A 17,580-nucleotide genomic window follows, 5' to 3' on the forward strand; every position below is an offset into this window, starting at 1 on the left:
GTACGGCTAACATGCGTCTAATGCAAGTCAGGCAGCGGATAGAGTATAGTACCTATGCAGTATGCACACGCCGCTCGCTACCCTTATCTTTTATTGGTTCTTCCCGAGTCTCGCCGGACCACTCCGCCCCTATTTCCCACCAGCCCCTCTCATCTACCCGTCTCTTCACTTCAAGACCTTTGTTAAAAATTGCTTGCGCTGTAACGAGAGATCTTCGTTTGGACAGCCATAGTTCATGCATCCTCGGCGACTGTGCTCCCGGGCACGGTCCGGACTTCCCCCTCTCATAGTTACCGTGTATCTTATTTGTGCCTTTCTCCTAAGTCCGGTTGACGTGCTTATGAGGCAAAGCACGTTTCAATGCTCAGCTCTCACGTTAGGTGTCTACATGCATGACGTTGACACCAGCATGAAACGGCAGAAGACGTGCTCGCCGCAGGAGACGTTCTTTTTTGTCCTCTAATTTATGATTAATAAGTATCTCTTCCTTTTCCCGTTTCGGAATTGTTTGCGCTGTGCGGCGAGGGTGGGCGGAAGATATTTTGAAACCACCCTTTGTGCTCTTGGGGGCCTGGGAAACAAGCAGAGCGTCGAGAAAAAAAAAGGGGGGGTTTCCTAGTAATAAGATCTTCTATGGCAACTTGATTTCCTTTCCCTGCTGTTTCTATCCATCCTCCGTTTCCTGAAAACGTCTCGAGTCTTTCGTTTGACGCTTCTTAAACACTCGATCCCCATTCGTTTAATCTACTTACCTTACCTTAACTTCCTCATCCTCCATATTTAATTCGTCACGACAGGATCGCCGGCTTTTTTGTTCATTACAACCAACATTGGAAGTATCTGCGAAGATCCCAAAAATGTCGGACAACCAAAGCCTCGGCGCTGCATACTACATCAAGCATATCACCATCCTTTCAGTTTTCTCCGGTCTCGCAGCCGTTGCAGTTGTTTTACGATTTTGGGCGAGAAGAATCCAGAAGATGTCGCTGGAGTTGAATGATTATCTTATTGTGCCTGGCCTGGTATGAGCTAGGCTTCCGGATGTGTTAGCATTCGTCCATCTAATTGCATTAGCTCTGTGCTTTAGGGGAGACCGCCGTGAACATATATGGTAAGCCCCTTCCAGAAGCGATACAAAATGATTCTCCCCAGCGTTTGACTAAAAATTTCCAGGGTGTTGCTTTGGCACGGCCAAAGAGATGAGTCAAGAGGATATAATGAAAGCAATCATCTTTTCACAAAAGGTAGGACCTTTCCTCTTGCCTTCAACACCACATTCATGCTGACACGTACATCACCAGAGCCAATTCATGTGCCCAATTATCTGGGTCGCCTCTGTCACATTCATCCGCGCCTCAATCGTCTTCCTCTATATCCGCATCTTCCCAATCCGCATCTTCCGCATGGTCTGCTACCTTGTCCTTGCAGTCAATCTTTGCTTCTTCGTCGGTACCATCCTTGCAGATTGCCTTATCTGCCAACCTATATCCTATCGATGGGATCGCACGGTTGGAGGTACAGGATCTTGCGGAGATCAGAAGTCTCTAGACCTCTTCATTGGGATTTTCAATCTTTTTCTCGATGTTACGGCCGTGGTGCTGCCGATGCCGGTCCTTTGGGGTTTGAAAATGGCCGTAGGGAAAAAAGTGATGTTGAGTGGCATGTTTGGCATGGGTACTGCGTATGTTCTTCCCATTCGCCAGCCAGTATTCTCTGCTACCGCCATCAAACGCTTCGGGACTGTGCTGATTAGCATGACCCTACAGCATCTGCGCCCTTACTCTCTACCGCATCTACGACACAACAACTATTGCAGTCTCTAACGCGCAAGAAGCCTACGCCCTCATCGCCATGCTCACCTCCCTCGAAGCCCTCCTCGGGGTCATCAACGCGTGCCTCCCCGTACTCAAACCCATCTTCAACAAGATGCGCGGCACTGCACCCAAAAGAGGCGACAGCTCCGGCGTCAGCGAAATCCTCAAATCGGGCACGATACCTATCTTCATACGCGTGAGCCAGATGTGGACTCTCACATCTCGGAGAGGAAAAACTTTGTCGAGCGATGCGACTTTGACAGAGACTTCCGGGTGGTATGGGGAGGAGGGGAACGGCAAATCTGGTCCGGAGGGTGGGAGGGGGGCAAGTGTGACGACGAAAGAAATTAGTCCACCGATAACGCAGAAGGCGGATAGGGTGCTGGGGATTACGACACAAGCAATCCATGTAAGGAGAGATGTGGATGTGGAGAGTGTGGCCAGTCGAGATGAGAGGGGCCTGGTTTGTGAAGGGTGGGAAGGGAGGCAGGACAGGTGGTAAGGGGTATTCGCACTTTGGACTCGGTTTTCCACAAGTGTTGCTTGGGGTACGCTAATGGGAATATGATATTCGCTAATGTTGATATACGAAGGGATTAACACGTCCATACTGCCATACTTTTCGAACTCAAGCCAGCCAATACGCTTCGAGCTGCTGATGGGCAGATAGGAACGAAAGGTATAAAGGGCCCAACCGTGACACAACCGTCTCCTTCTCCTGGTGCGGCCAATGCGCTGCCTTCATCCCCAGATAACAGATCCGCTTCAAAGATGTCACAACATCTAGCCCACGGTAACCAGCAAAGGCAGGCACCAGTCTTGTTTGTTCTTTTGACTTTTTGCACATAACGGTCAAAGAACAATGCGGCGATGACTTTCCACGTATTGTACATATGCTCTCCACTCCTTCTATTGCTCGCTAAAGCTACTAAAAGCCGTTCTCATGATTACCACTCTTGGCTGTCTCTTTGGACAAGTCGACAACTGGACGCACCCCTTTTATGCGTACATGCGTCTGTTTCGCTAATCCTAATTGGGTAGGTCCTATTGGTGACGCTAGCGCTCTCGCGCTCTAGCGCTTACAGATTCTTGGTATACTGAGTCGTCTCCTTGTATCTCCTGATTCAATTCTTGATATATTTCCAACATTCTGTCTTTAAATGCAGTCACGATTATAAAACATGGAAACAATTACTTACTCTCGTGTCGGCTCTCTCGACATAAAACTCGATCTCTATATACCACCAGAACCGAAGCAAGGACTCGTACCAGCTCTTGTGCACTTCCATGGTGGCGGCATGATCGCAGGGAGCCGCAAGACCCTCTTCTTCCAGCACTGGCTCAAAGGCATGGCTCACAACCTTCATCTGCAGAAATGAAGAAGTGAATGAATGAGTGAACACCACACTGACACCAACCCCAGATGCAATGCTAGAGCACGGCATCCTCTTCATCAGCGCAGACCATCGCCTCCTGTACCCCTCTACCGCTTTCGACATCATCGCCGATGTTAAGAGCCTCTTTGCCTTCCTCGCTTCTCCCAGCTTCTCCGAGACGCATCTCCCATCAGGAGTCATCCTCGACGCCAGCCGCATAGCCGTCTCGGGCGAGTCGGGCGGAGGCTATGCGACCCGCGCTGCTGGAATTGTTGCCGAACCAAACCCGAAAGCATTACTCCTGCAGTATGCCCAGGGCGGCCAACTCTTGGATGACCACTGGCTCGCTGTCAAAGACCGCGATGTACCAGACCCCGAAGGTGGAATCGTCACCAAGGAGTCTGTTGCACATCTTCTCAACGACACACAGGAGCCTATCTCCGATGACCCGATGCCATTCCTCGGTGATGACGCACCGAACGGTGACAGTGGGAGGACAAAGCTCTTGCTCTGGTGGTGGCGCACCGGTGGATTCGTCGACGTCGTACTGGGCGTCAACGGGATGTCCAAATTCCTGAGAGGTCTAACCTTGACTCAGCGTGAAGGTTTCCTCCCCGAAGCCCTGCGCAAGGTGATCTTGCAGACACAGCTCACGGAGAAGTTCCCGCCGACTTTCTTGCTCCACGGCAAAGACGACAAGCTCGTGCTACCGGCCGAGTCACAGCTCACGTACGATCGATTGACGGAGTTGGGCGTGGAGGTTGAGCTGCACATGCTCGAGGGCGCTGGTCATACGTTGATCGATGAGAAGAGTCCACCGGACCTTGCGGCTGGGGCTAAAGACGCACAGCAAAAGGCGGTGGAGTTCCTGGTGCACAAGTTGAAGGGATAGCGTCTTATGTATGTAGACCGGATGTCGTTTTCTTACGAATTTCAATCAAGGGGCGTCTGGCTTCCGAGGGTCAACATACAATCAAGTCTTATAAACTGCAATACACGATACCCCTGAAATGACCTTCACTGAAGCGTATGCGGAGATATACCTTGCGTCTTTCGTTTCCTAGACCGCACTTACAGACAGCGAGCGTCAAGTGGTCCAGGAGGGGAAGACGACGCTGGAGTTGGGATGTTAGCCACCTTCGAGTCAGAACGAGGGTAACGACGGACCTTTTGATATACTCTGGCGTTTCGAGTAAGTCCTGCAAAAGCCTCCTCACTTTAGTCGGCACACGATCGTCTTTCTTTGGAGTGACCAGAGTTGATGGGCCCGAGGATCCATCCTCGAGAAGGTTCTTGCCCCCCCCATCCCGTGCATCTTGTTTCTGAGACCGCCGGGGAAGATGATTACATATCTTGACATTCTTGATCGCTGTTTTGCCCATATCCTTGAAACATAAGGAACACCAGAGCTCCAATGACTCGCCTATCCAGGGCTCGTCCTCGTGTTCTGCACCAGTCGCACTTGATAAAGCAGAGGACAAGTCTTGACAGCAGCTGGGGTTGGAGCATTTGGCCAGTCCAACTTCATCAAGTTGGTCGAAGCGCGCTTGGGCCTGTCGTATGCTCCATGCTGGTGGTCTTTCTTCAGATCTCTGCGTCTCTATCGGGGTCTTCATTCTACGATTGCATATCAGACGAAGTTCATTGACCCACTTCAATGCGTTGAAAAAGGCGGCGCCGTGAATGTCCTGGCCGGCAGTTTGGAGGTTGTTCAAAGTCATAGCGTTGACTCTTTGATAATCTTCCCACTCTTGCTGGTTAAATTCTAAGTCGACAAGGTTATCTCTGCGAGGAGGTAAGTCGATGGTGTTCTTGGGGCGTCGCAGGGAAAGACGGTTCACAAGGGTTTTCAATTTTGCAACTGAATCTGGATCGGACCTTGCTTTCCAATTTTGGGCGACCTGGCTGTTGAACACCTTCTGGTTGTCGAACGGGGAGCACCGTAGGAACTTGAACAAGCTGAAAAGATCCGTGAGGCGATTTTGAATGGGTGTACCGTTTACATCCTATCGTCTCTCTGCTTGAAGGGCAAAAATCGGGTTTGCAAAGAATTTGGTCGGTTCACGGATAATGTGGGCTACCATGTCAGCGTGACGTGTACAACTTTCGTTCCTTTACACGCCTTCGTCTCACTATCTCCAATTTGCCCTTCTAAAAAGGTACTCGCAGCTGCTGTCTCGCAAAAGGACGCCATTTCAGTCCGCCGGCTTCCACGATGTCCCGCATGCCTTCAAGACTTGCGAGATGGTGAATGCATGAGATGTCCAAAGGCTCGGCAGCGTACAGATTCTGACTGCTTTGAGGGCTAGTTCATGCCTGGGGTATTTTGACATTATGACAGCAAATTTTGCAGTAAGAGATATAAAAGTCGCCGAGATATTTGCCATAGTAAGTCGTCTTCTAACGTATTCTGAGCGGGTCCGGCGACCTAGAGAGTCAAGCTTCATGGCTGCAGAATTTTGCTCTAATTAATACCACCAAAACGAAGTCATCTTTTTTGAAAAAGAATATCTCCACATCAGCAGCGATCAGCGGTAGGATACCTCGTCGACTTCCGCCACTTACCCAGACAGTCTTAGCAAGAATTCACGCAAAGGCGGCCCAGTCGCCTCCTGTCAGATGTGTGTGCAGCTAAGACAACTCAGAGTTTCACCTTTATCCAAGGTTTTTAGCCAGGGAAGAGAAACGACCCTCACGGGCTCGAGCCCATGTAGCCATACTGGTTCATAGCTGACTAGGGTCGCAAAGCCAGCGTGCTTGGGAACGGAACTGAAAGTATTCGCTGTTCTACACGCTACTTCAGCCTGCAGAGCCAGTTATGTCTAATTACTCATTTCCTTACGGATCACAATTCCTTTTGCAATCCTGGACCTGGAGCAGTCGTCGAGATGGAATGCTGAAATCGCATCAATAAAGTATCCAACACAAACAAGCGCGCGACTTGGCTTAGGTATTGCAAGTCCGGTGAGGTTAATTTCGGTCAGGTGGAACTCGAGCCTTAATAATATCTACCCTAGGTTTTAAAAGTGCCTACTGGCGGTACTTTCCGGCCTTCTGTGAGAGAGTTAGAGGGATTCTGCAGCCCCTGCGCACACTGTTGTTAGAGGTATCTAGTTCGTATTAGGTTCGATTCCTAATGGCGCTGGTACAATGGTGTTGCGATGCTTCTTATTTTCTGGCAGCGCCATTTATTGGCTTTAAATTTTTGAAGTTCTTAACCGTGAACAGCCGTTGGTTTGAATTCCCCCGGTGCTTTCATGCCCGGAAAATGTTCGTTGATTGGCTTACTCGTACCGTCCGGGGCGGACGCCTGTTGGTTGTAGTCGTGTTGTTGGGGGTATTTAGTTTGTATTAGGTTCGATCTCTAATGGCGCTGGTGAAATGGTGTTGGGTGCTTCTTGTTTTCTCACACACACATATTCTAAAGCCTGGATTCAGTCGCGGTCAGTATGTAGTATACGAAATAAAATTGAAGATATCTATTTTGATACGGAATATTAATCTCGGCAAGAGGTTTACTGCGAGACTGAGGGTTTGTTCAGAGGCTGAACAAATCCCTTGATTTCTCGAATCTCGATTTCCTTCAAGAGTCAGGGTCTTTATTAGTCTGTTCTTGATACGAGTGAGAGCTCGTATACGAATAATATAAAGTTCGAACTCCTTCAAGAATCAGGGTCTTTTCTATTCCATGGATAAAGCGTCTTATTTATAGACTCCAAAATCAATCATCATGATTTTCTATGACATTTGACGCACTATAATAGAAATTGTCTGAAACAGATTCTAAAATGCACTGCAATAGTTTATACTTTAACGTGCTTACTGTTTACTGTTGTAGGGGCCGAAAGTAGTTTCACAGACCCGAAACGACCACCAACAGATTTAACCTTGGGGTGAGTTCTCGAAGACAGACCTAAGTCCACTCCACCCCGCTACCTACCTTATCCACCCGCGCCTCAACGCACCGTGAACCTACGGTACCCCAAATCGAAAAGTCGGATGAATAAGTACGGCGACGACGTGGAACCTGTGGATGATGGCGTTATCCATGGATGATATATGCGATTGGTGGAACTTCGTCTATGAGATGTACGCCACGATATCGTCAATGATACGTTCGTCCGTGGATGGACATTTGATCCACGGATAGTAGTCTCCACCTATGATGCGGAGTACGCAGCTTTTGACGGGCCGGTTTGTTTCAAATTACGAACACTACCTAAAATTTTACGGTAGAAATAATGAACCCCACATCTTCAATCTTGTTATACGAATTTTCATCACTATGAGCCTTGCAAGGTACCTTGACCGTATATCAATCCCACGGGACAAGGTTTATTTTTGAGCTATCGTCCCGTGTAACTGGGCCTCTCCTGAAATTGGATGCGGCTTCGCTGTCTTTATCGTCCTCTACATAATCAACTCAATTGCTCCCATTTTTCTCTCTCGTCCTGCCCATCTAACAATCAAGTAAAAAAGGTTAGTCTTATTATTGTGCATTTCCTCTATCCAGAAGACAGATATTGATACCACGCTAGCGCTTTCCATCTCTTTCTGCCCAAGCCCAGAATACTGCAACGATGAAAAGCCTCTTTTCCATAGGCTCCGGTCTTGTGACTCTGCCCCTCGCCACCAATCCTACGAATGCACAGGACCTCACAAGTGTGGCAATTTATCACTCACCATATTGGCTCCAAATTTTGCCCAGACTGTGCGCAATGCATCGTGACGTCCGATTTCGTTGAAATGTCTTTAGACGTTACCATTAGTAACGCCGATTGCGAAGATTTGAACGGGAGGATGGGCGTAGGGACAGATTACGGGACGCTCATTGTGGACTTCAGCCCAACGGTTCCAGGAGCCACTGGCATGTATATGGATTTCCCCAACGGGACCTGTATAGGTGGCAGCATGGCGAGCGTGACCGCATGGGGCGTCACTATCAACATGGAGGGTACTGGGCAATGGGGCTCCACGAGTTACATTGGCGGTTGGTGTGTGGCAAACATAGTTCAGTATCAGAAGCTCAACGCCTCGGCGGACGCGACCAATCCAGATGGTCAGTATAAATACGATATCGATCTCTTCGACAACGGCACTCCAAGGAATTGGATCGGCGGGACGACAGGTGGACCGCTTTACGTGCAGGATGGTAAGACTGAGGGACTAGACAGCAAGCTCCCTCAAGTGTTCGAAATAACCTCCGGGAGTAAGTCCTTTCTAACTTTGTTCGCCGCTTGAGATGGCTTTACTGACCTCTCCAGATGTGGATGTCGACCCATACTATATGAGCTACAACAACCCATGTTTGCCAAGCCCCTCCAACGAGGTCTGGTCTGCGTATGATTCAATCCATCAATGCGGTCTCCAAAATGTTTTTCCAAATGGAGGTGCTCATGGAGCGTGGGGTTATGCTAATAACGCACGGACGAACAACTGCGGATTCCCATGCTAGAAGGTGGAAAGGTGGAGGGTAGAATCATTTTGGATTCAGGTGACTGCCTCGGTGATTTCTAGCACTCAGTGGAGTATCGCATCCCCCTAATCCGCAAGCAAATGGCTCCGGAATCGGATGGTGGCAAATGGTCGATTTTCAGACATCTTTGTATATTTACCCGAGCGAGAGTATACCCGCCCGTATGCTGTGTGCTCATGCTCTTCAATCAAGTCAATACTTTACCACAGCCCGCGTAGAGCTAGCCATACTTGTACGTTGCCAGTGGACACAGTCCCCTGTTTCCGCTGCCAAGACCCGTTTCCTTCCCACAGAAGCTGACCTGATGTACTAAACCCAAAACAGTTCCACAAGGCAGTCAGTGCAATTCCTTGGTGCACGAACCACGTACATCAAGTGCCAGGTGGCACAAACCGAAAAATGGGGGATTAGAATTCAGAGTGGATTTTCTCCGCCCGCCCGTGGCGTTTCGGATTTGGCCCCCCAACATTCGGGCGATGTCTGCCCATGCCAAACATGCTTCTCCCCGCCCATTCTGATGATGATGACTAGACGCAACAGGAACACCAAAATAGATCTTCAGTCTGCAACCTCTCAAGATCACCGATACTTGAAGCCGTCATTGATTCCACCCTATCGGCCCACAGACCAGCACCGAGGATGGAGAACGATGTGATATCTCCTACCGCAGGTCCGCTGTTGAAGCTCTGCTGCGTAGAATGTGCGGCTTATGATCCTTGATAAAACAGGACTCAGGAGAGAGGCAAATGACAGTCCTGCAAACTACCAATGGCGACCAATGACTCGCGGATCACTCTCCTTGAAATATAACGAACAAGCCCATTTCAAAAGCACTTTTCATCGACTTCTCTCTAGCTTCTTTGCTCGGTTTCAGCTTAAGGTAATAGAGGCAACGGGGCTACTCAGGTAACATTGTCACATCTAATCGCCAAAGACCTTGTAAACATGGAACGCTCAATTCACCTTCGCTACCCAGGAATGACGAGCAACATCGCAAGGGCCCGAAAAATGAGTTTCCTCCTTGCCGTCTCTCCGCCAATTCCCAGATTTAAGAGTAGCAGCCACTCTTACTTTGTGCCTATTCATCTCGCGCCAAAGGACTGTGGCCTCTTGGGAGGGTGATTACCATCTCTATCCTCAACTCGCTCCCCGTACGTGTGCATTATCTTGAGGTCAATCTCGTCACCCAAGACCCAATCTCTTGAAGCCAGCAGAGCGAATCAGGAACGTCAAAGTCGGGCCAAACTTATTGCCAAATCTTGTGTGAAGGCGCCATGGCATAAGGAGGGGAAAAATGAGCATTTCCATGTCGGTGGCAAGGTTGGGAATGTTAATCCAGCCGGCATTGGGATGCTCCATACTCGGCTGACTAAATCAAGTATCAGCATCCTATTCATGATGCTATGCTTGTGTGAGGAAGAGGGGAGGCTTACGGCAATGGAAGTTGCGATTGCAATAATCTTTCTGGATGTCCGAAGGAAGGCGGAAGTCTTTGGTGGGAAGTGGAAACGGAGTGTGGGAATTTTCGAGAGCACGGAAGATTTGGTAGCAAAGAAAAGAAAAGAGGGGAAAAGGCTCTTATAACAATAATAGGTGCCTTGGAAGTCGCCGCAGGTATCGCCATGACAATGTTTGGGGAGGCGTTCTCTGGCGTAGAATGATTGGACTTTAACAGCCTGATACATGCATGTCACAGGGTATCAGCCGAACGGTCTCAGGTTAACAAGGGTAGACCTATCATCTCACCTTACACCACACCTTCACCAGAGGGCCCCACTTGTACCCTCTGGATATGAGGCAGGCCTCACTTTGAGAGCTTTCAGAGTGCTCAGTGTTACTGCCTCGTCTTAGTCACAGTCTCTGCAACGACGCTGACTCAATCGCGCATGGTGGAAGTTTCTCAGGCTCAAAAAGTTCAGGACGAGGGCGCAGCGCAAGTGATGAAGATCTACCAGACACAAAGCGCTCGTCGTACACTATCCCCTTCATCTTGAATCTTGCTACTCTATTTCCCCTGTCCCTGCCTCAATGATTGCCAGGTCACTATGTAGCCATCTTATTCAGAAGTACATAGGCAGCGCTTCTACTATAAAAACTGTCCAGGATATATCCTCCATCCGGTCATAGTTCGCCTTACCCTGCCGATCGAACGTCCTGGCCTCAACCAGTCTAAAGTACAAAAGCGTCTCCGTGGACGAGCGCATCCTTCTTCAATTGTTGATACCTCGGTAGTGCGTACCTCGATCCAATGCACGATTCCCTGCACTTGTACACAAGATACATTCCTTTCCATCCTTTAGGCACAGCGGTATTCGAAAGCTCGTGATTGAAGAGATAACGATGTTTCAAATTGATAGTGTCGTCGACCGAACGTAGATCGGGCACGTGCCCGAGGAATGCTTCCAGGTCTGCAGTTTTCTTGTCGAGGGCGTAGGGGTAGTTTTTGCTGAATCTAGTGTCGTATATTTGGATTTTGCCGGCTACACCCCTGGCTGGTATGCGATGTACGTCGATACAGGCGGGTTGCTCCATAGCAGTAAAGGTTGTAGAGTACGACGTCTCTCAGTGACGGCTTGACCAGACCATGTCTTTTTGTGTCTGGCTAGGGTAGCTGTGCTTGATGTAGCATAGGCGAGAGTCTTGTGTGGAAGTGGGGGCGGAAGTGGAAGCCGATGTTAGATTGCTATCGCGAGACTGGAGAGTATGGTAGCAGAACCGACACCGGAGGAAGAGAGTTTCTTACAAAACAAGCATGGCCGCCTTAAGAATGCTCGCATTGAGTAGATGGCAAAATGCGCTCTCAAGCCGTGCCATGAGTGGCTGCCGGCGCCCGCAAAGCAGGCGAGCATGTTTCAAGATCGGAGTCAATACCGTCGCCTTGGAAATGGCCGCCTTGGACGGATCGCAAGGACGATTGGGTGTTGGTGCCCGCAACTTGTAACGAGCTCCGAGGCGAACGTTTTCCTCCAAAGGAAAACAATAGTGACATGTGCAACGCTAGAAATGTCGAGGTCTCGGCTGACCACCCTCGTGCTACTCCGCAATTGTGAATTCCAGCCGATAGATCTGAGGCAGACATCTTCATTGTCAGTGAGTCATCGAAAGGAGTGCAACCGATGGGTAGATTTGCAGCCTCGTCTCGTCCGTGTCCCCCTGAAACGATGCCGGCTCCGCCACGGATGACGGAAGCTTCCCATACTACGGAGAATCTTGCAACGAATGGGCAGCGAAGATCGCCTCACAAGTGGAATACGCGCGACATTGCAGAAGGAGGTGCAGAGTCAGAAGGATATCTTGTTTAATTAAGATCCCTCTTCTCGCGAATATTGCCTAACTGTGAGTGTGAACCAGTTTATTCTTCTGAGGTAACGCCATGATTGTAGAATAACTCTAGCAGCGGCGCCGGAGCTAAGCATTACATGTACCGTCCTCCACCAGCGTCTCCGGACCGCTACTTGTTCCTCTTTGGTAGCGTGATCAAGAGTTCCCACAGTATTTTATTTGGAAAGCCCTTATCCTTCGCAGCCAACGCGAAGTCGTCTCCTAAGTCATAGTATTTCGCTTTACAGGGGCCATCTTCTCCCGTCTGCTCTCTCTGCATCTTGAAGACGTATGCATCTCCATACACGGTAGTACCAGAAAGTTTTTCGAGGTATGTGTTATGTGGAAGATCTGATAGATCTCAAAGTCAGTACTGCTATGTCAAGTCAAGGTCGCGAAGAGAGCCCGGGAGGGATCCCTAGTGCCGTTTCTCCTGGGCCATGTCTCGCAAGTCGTCAAGTAGTCTGAAATAGGAAGACTTTGTTTGGACAAAGTACATACTTGCTTCCTTGTCCTGGCACGTGTACATCAAATAGTCTGCCTTCCACTCTCCACTATTCTCACCCAGACTTGCGGCGGTAACGCCGATGAGCGAACGATATTTCCAGCTGAAACTTTGCGAGTTATTGTTACTCTTCCAGATTCTTGGGAAGCATATAAGACACTTTTCCGCGTCTCTCCAAACTTCGAGGCTGAAATCGTCTGGGCCAAGTCTGGCGAGGGAGAAGGTTTCTATCGTGCATGGGGTGTCATCACATGGTATGCGAACGACCTTGAGAAGAGTTTCAGGCTTCGTCGTTGCGTGGACATCTTCAAAGTGCTCCATTGTCTGGCCATAGACATGGTAGAGATCAGTATTAGGCCCCCAAGAAGACATTTCTATGTGGGTGCTTACCGCGATAAGTGGTTTCTAGATTTGAAGTGGCAAGGAGGGAGGCAGGACTCTGTGTTCAGAGAAAGGAGGACTCCGATCGCGACAGCCAAAGTCTGTGGTACGGTAATGAATGATCACGGTCGATGATTTGCAAAGCGTGTCAAAGTAGAGAACTCTGGGAGGTATGCTAACGGAAGAAGATGAGTGGGAGAAGGTCTCATTTATATACTGTGCCACTCGTCGCCCAAGAAAAAAGCTTGCCTCCAACGCAGCTGATACATGCGTCATCTTGCCTTGCAACGACTCATTCAAGTTGTTTCGATGCTCGAAACGTCGTGATGCAGGTTTCAAAACATGAAGCACAAAACATCGTACCAAACACGAGGCGATGGGACCAGTAGGTTGACCGCCTTGTCTCAGGATGATTCTCCGGAACAACGCCGATTCAGCCTTGTAATGCAAAACGCTTCGTGTGCCTAAAGACACGGGCGACCGATGGAAACGAGCGACAGATGGAAACAGGCGACCGATGGAAATCCAAAAAATTACGGAGAAGCGAGGTCGCGCGACATTTAGGATATTGGCGTAGAGCGGGATTGCTTGCAGATCAGACAGGCGATAGGTGGAGTTTTTAACCCCCACTCCTACACATCTGATACCATGAACCCCATCCGTAAACATTTCATCAAGTTTGAGCAGGCTGATACATCTCATGGTCGCGTTCCGTTGTCTGCTCTTGCTCCTGCGATCATCCGCTGCCTGTTGTTCCTGAGGTGAGCTGTGTAGGTAATCCAGTATGATCATGACAGTAGTGTTGGTAAGGATATGGGATCTATGTGCGATACTTTGAAGGCCATGTGCCAAGCCGCTAGCCGGATAGGGTCGGCTACAGGCGGCGGCTGACAAGATGATAAGATACTTTCAGATGCTGGATACATTTTTCAATCCTTCCTTCTCCGATGGATCCTTGCCTCTATACAGCTTTCGCACAAAGGCTTACGTTTCGTCCTTGACGAAGTCTCTCTGGCCATTGCCGACCGGGACTGGATTCATGTTGGCTGTGATGCCCTGTACTACGATTCCCCCCCTAGCGCCATCGCGATGCTGCTCGAGGGTGGCAGAGCGTTGTACCGCCTACCTTATGAAACCTGCAGAGAGAACCATCTGTACAGTGGCGAAGAAGACGAGTGTGCCAACATCGTGGCGTGGAAGCGTTGGCCTCTTCGGCCGAGGCTAAGCAGGACCGGAGTGGAATGCTAGTGTCTCAGTTGCGTGGGTGAGGTTTTGAGGTTGTAGGTAGCAAGGGTGGTTACGGCGCGCTGTCTGATGTAACTCGAAAGCAATGCGGGTGGGGCGCGGACAGCGACCAGTATTGTTGAAACTGCGGAGCGAGCTGAGGACTGCCCGTGTTTTCCATCTTTACGTGCTACCACGGATCAAAGTTGCCGTTTGGACGCAGAAGACGACGAGGAAGAATCAAAAGATAAGCATTCATACTTGCAGCGTTGTGAGTAGACTTGCACTAGCAGGCAGCCGAAGATGCGATGCATGCCACATACCAACGGTTGCTTCCACCCCCCAGAATAAAACTTCAACTCCCTAACGCTGTTTCCACATCAGGACGTATTGTCGGATACCAGAGACCGTGCGACCTTTTTCTCCGCAGTCACCCATCAGCGAAAAGCGAACCGCAGACACGGAAGATTTCCTACCTGACACTCTGCCTCAACTCACTCTCTCCACCGTCTGTTTTGATACAGACCCGCTCTTGATACTGAATCAATATTCACATGTTGTAGAAACGATCGCATACCAACAAACACCACCCCCCACCCCACCACCCCAACCCAAACAACAGCAGAAGCATCCCATCCCACCCCAACAAACCGAACAAAATACCACAGCAGCCAGAAGAATTCCCCACCGCAAACGTCACACCAACCCAAACCAACAATCACACGCACCACCCATGCTTCACCGAACCGAAACTCCATCCGCCGCTCCGCTCCAAAGCATAACCTCGCGCGCCGTTCAAGGCAGATGGGAAAAAAAAACAGAACGGCAGGACAGGTCCCCGTTCCTCATCCCGGCTGCAACGGCGGAGGACACGCTCAGATCGCCTCCCCAGACCCAGGCTGCTCCGTCGAAGTGGGTCCGCGGTCCGCTGATGGCCCTGTCGACGCATCCCGGCTCGGCTGTTGAGGGAGGGGAGGGGAGGGGAGATAGGTCATGGTATATCCGTTGCAAAAGCTAGCGGAATTGGGTCAACAGACGTCGCTTACGAGGTTCGTTTGAACGAGGTATTTCATCCGGCTCGGAGGATGAGGAGGTTGGATGTCAGTGTCTAGATTTCGGATGCGGTTGCGATTTTCGAGTTCGGTGAACGGCGGTGGGGGCCGGGAAGTCGGTCCTTGGTTGGTGGGGGAGGAAAGATCGACTCGGTTGTACAATGGATCGGAGGGCAAGCACACCTTGAGCTATCCCATCGACTTGGCGCCTTTCGTGTGAGATATCTTGGCTTGCAGAGCTGAACCACTGATTTGTTCCTCCCTGCCCGTCGATGGGAGGTGCAATGAACAGAGGTGACTAGGAATGATTGGATAGCAGGGAAGGATGATGTAGAGAATAGCCGGTTGCGGAAAAGGAAAGGAGACATGGGTACAGAGGCACTCTTTCTAAATGAATCCATGGTCTCGTTATGATATATCGTCAATGCAAAGAATGGGCAGAACAGTGAGTCCAAAATGAACGCTGAAGGGGGAATGCTACGCTAGTTCATGCCAAAGCTCCCATAGGATCCCATAGCGGAAGCCTGTGAATGGATCAGCGCTGCATCGACTGCCACCAGGACTGGGAAGCACTCACATCTTCGGCTCCTTCTTCAGCACATCCCGAATCTCTTCCGGAACGAATCTAGCTCCCATTAGCATTGTCAGTTCGTATTCGTGGGCGGAAAGCATACTTCGGGTCAACGACAGCCTGATAAACAAATTCATCCATCCACTCATCACTCATAACAAACCATCCTTTCGTTCCAGCCCCCTCTCCCCAACTATTCTGTACCCGCCACCTCACCGGCTTGCCATCCCCATCAACATGCACGGCCGTTAGTACCATCGCATGCGTCATCGCGCTCTCTCCCGTCTTGAGTCTCTGCGCCTTTGTCAACCCGAGCCTGATGTTGAAACCGAGCTCGTAATCAATAAGCCCTGGATCCATAATGCCAGATTTCGAGTCTGAAAACTTCCCAACGTCCGAGCCGAAGAAGATGGGCAGTTCAGCTTTCAGCATGGCTGTACAAGCGGCTTTCATGGTGTCCATGTCGACGTTCACGTAACGGACGCCGCGCATGCCGATCACGTTCCCAAGACGGCTCACGCTTAGCAGGTCACCATAGGTATTCCGGGGATCATTGACAAGACTGAACAGCTCGTGAACGTCGGCACCGCGATTGGCTTCGATGCTGGCTTCGCTGGAAAGCTCACCGGCGAAATCCAATGGGCTCGTTGTAAGAGTGCCGAAATTGTCGTCTTTGTCGTAGTATTCCCATATCATATCTTTGTTAGGATTCGGAGGAGGGCCGAGCATGATGGTTAGGACACGGTGGATTTCTTGCATCATTTTGTCCTTGACACTGCCAAGTGTGGATCTTGGGTTATCACTTTTGCTGGCCAGACGTCGGAGCTCTAGGGCGTCTTCTCGGAGCTTGGTGGTGATGAGTGAGGCCATGGTGCTGGAGTTCATAGCGTTGTGGGAATCGGGGTAGAGCGTTTGGGGGACCTACAAACTTCATATCAGCGCACTCGTAGCCGGGAAGTAGCCCAGTATGCACCCACCAGGCCGTATTTCTCCACCAAATTCGCAACCATATCCCATTGCCCTCCATCACCGACCGGCGACGCCATAAGCGTCTGCACCAACCTTCCATCCAGCTCCTCATCCGTTGTATCCAGAACCTGCTCCAAGAAATAGTTCGCCTTCTCTAATTTGTCCCAGAAGAACAGGTATGACTGGCTCAGCTCGAACTCTTTCAGATTGTACCTCCGCATGATAGCCACGCGGAAGACATTGGTGGCAGCGAAGAGCCAGCATCGTCCAGAGGATCGCTGGTTGGTGATGGGAGCTCCTTCCAGCTTGATCTTGATGTTGAAGTTCTGAGTGTCGGCAATCGTGGCGGACCGTTGGGTTAGGACCTGCTTGGGGTCGGTGCCCGAAAGGGCGGAGAGAGCGAGACGGTTCTGTATCTCATCGTCAGCAGGAAGATTGGGAGCGAGGCATGATGGGATGAAAGGGTAGGACAGGAGCAAGGATACCTTTGGATCTTGCAAGAGCTCCTTCTCCCAGTGCTCCGCTGCGCTAATGGACAGAGTAGGTTCCCATGCTGTTGAGGGCAACTCGTTGGCAGAGTCTGGGGTACGTGGTGTCTCCATATCGCTCTTCACGTAAACGTAGTCCTTTTCTGGTGGACCTTGTACGTCCAAAGCTTCGAGTCTTTCTGCCAGTTGATCTCCAATTACTGACTCTGGCATTGTTGAATGAGAAACTCCCATTTATACAACGAAGGATTGCGTGAAAGCGGGGAGTAGCGGCAAACCGAGTGTGAGTTTAGTCAAGAAAGACTGAGAGTATACGGGGTAAGAGGCTAGCTTGTGGAAAGTATTGGAGTCAGGTGCAATATAAAGTTCATGACAACGTAGATCACGAGCGACGATGCATGTT

General features: G+C 50.1%; 7 protein-coding genes across 7 annotated transcripts; 3 read left to right on the forward strand and 4 right to left on the reverse strand.

Moving 5' to 3' along the window:
- Positions 1–1,199: 1,199 nt before the first annotated feature.
- On the forward strand, positions 1,200–2,316 carry HO173_006450 (uncharacterized protein; the record flags this gene model as incomplete). Its single annotated transcript, XM_037308361.1, has 3 exons — positions 1,200–1,244; positions 1,302–1,681; positions 1,767–2,316. 3 exons carry the CDS (start codon positions 1,200–1,202, stop codon positions 2,314–2,316), a joined length of 975 nt encoding a protein of 324 aa, XP_037164627.1.
- A 679-nt stretch (positions 2,317–2,995) lies between these two features.
- HO173_006451 (uncharacterized protein) lies at positions 2,996–4,082 on the forward strand (the record flags this gene model as incomplete). The annotated part of the gene is made up of 2 exons (XM_037308362.1): positions 2,996–3,161; positions 3,238–4,082. The coding sequence occupies 2 exons, from the start codon at positions 2,996–2,998 to the stop codon at positions 4,080–4,082; spliced, it is 1,011 nt and encodes a 336-aa protein (XP_037164628.1).
- Positions 4,083–4,277: 195 nt separating this feature from the next.
- HO173_006452 (uncharacterized protein) lies at positions 4,278–5,523 on the reverse strand (the record flags this gene model as incomplete). The annotated part of the gene is made up of 3 exons (XM_037308363.1): positions 4,278–4,305; positions 4,358–5,196; positions 5,485–5,523. 3 exons carry the CDS (start codon positions 5,521–5,523, stop codon positions 4,278–4,280), a joined length of 906 nt encoding a protein of 301 aa, XP_037164629.1.
- A 2,385-nt stretch (positions 5,524–7,908) lies between these two features.
- Positions 7,909–8,645, forward strand: HO173_006453 (uncharacterized protein; the record flags this gene model as incomplete). The annotated part of the gene is made up of 3 exons (XM_037308364.1): positions 7,909–7,915; positions 7,947–8,399; positions 8,455–8,645. 3 exons carry the CDS (start codon positions 7,909–7,911, stop codon positions 8,643–8,645), a joined length of 651 nt encoding a protein of 216 aa, XP_037164630.1.
- Positions 8,646–10,835: 2,190 nt separating this feature from the next.
- Positions 10,836–11,198, reverse strand: HO173_006454 (uncharacterized protein; the record flags this gene model as incomplete). The annotated part of the gene is made up of 1 exon (XM_037308365.1): positions 10,836–11,198. The coding sequence occupies one exon, from the start codon at positions 11,196–11,198 to the stop codon at positions 10,836–10,838; it is 363 nt and encodes a 120-aa protein (XP_037164631.1).
- Positions 11,199–12,117: 919 nt separating this feature from the next.
- HO173_006455 (uncharacterized protein) lies at positions 12,118–12,864 on the reverse strand (the record flags this gene model as incomplete). The annotated part of the gene is made up of 2 exons (XM_037308366.1): positions 12,118–12,338; positions 12,489–12,864. The coding sequence occupies 2 exons, from the start codon at positions 12,862–12,864 to the stop codon at positions 12,118–12,120; spliced, it is 597 nt and encodes a 198-aa protein (XP_037164632.1).
- Positions 12,865–15,636: 2,772 nt separating this feature from the next.
- HO173_006456 (uncharacterized protein) lies at positions 15,637–17,390 on the reverse strand (the record flags this gene model as incomplete). The annotated part of the gene is made up of 5 exons (XM_037308367.1): positions 15,637–15,673; positions 15,727–15,774; positions 15,824–16,641; positions 16,698–17,099; positions 17,175–17,390. 5 exons carry the CDS (start codon positions 17,388–17,390, stop codon positions 15,637–15,639), a joined length of 1,521 nt encoding a protein of 506 aa, XP_037164633.1.
- Between the last annotated feature and the right edge of the window lie 190 nt (positions 17,391–17,580).

Source organism: Letharia columbiana (genome assembly GCF_014066305.1).
Source record: "Letharia columbiana isolate WasteWater2 chromosome Unknown Sc0000019_s0, whole genome shotgun sequence".
Classification (NCBI taxonomy): Eukaryota; Fungi; Ascomycota; class Lecanoromycetes; order Lecanorales; family Parmeliaceae; genus Letharia; species Letharia columbiana.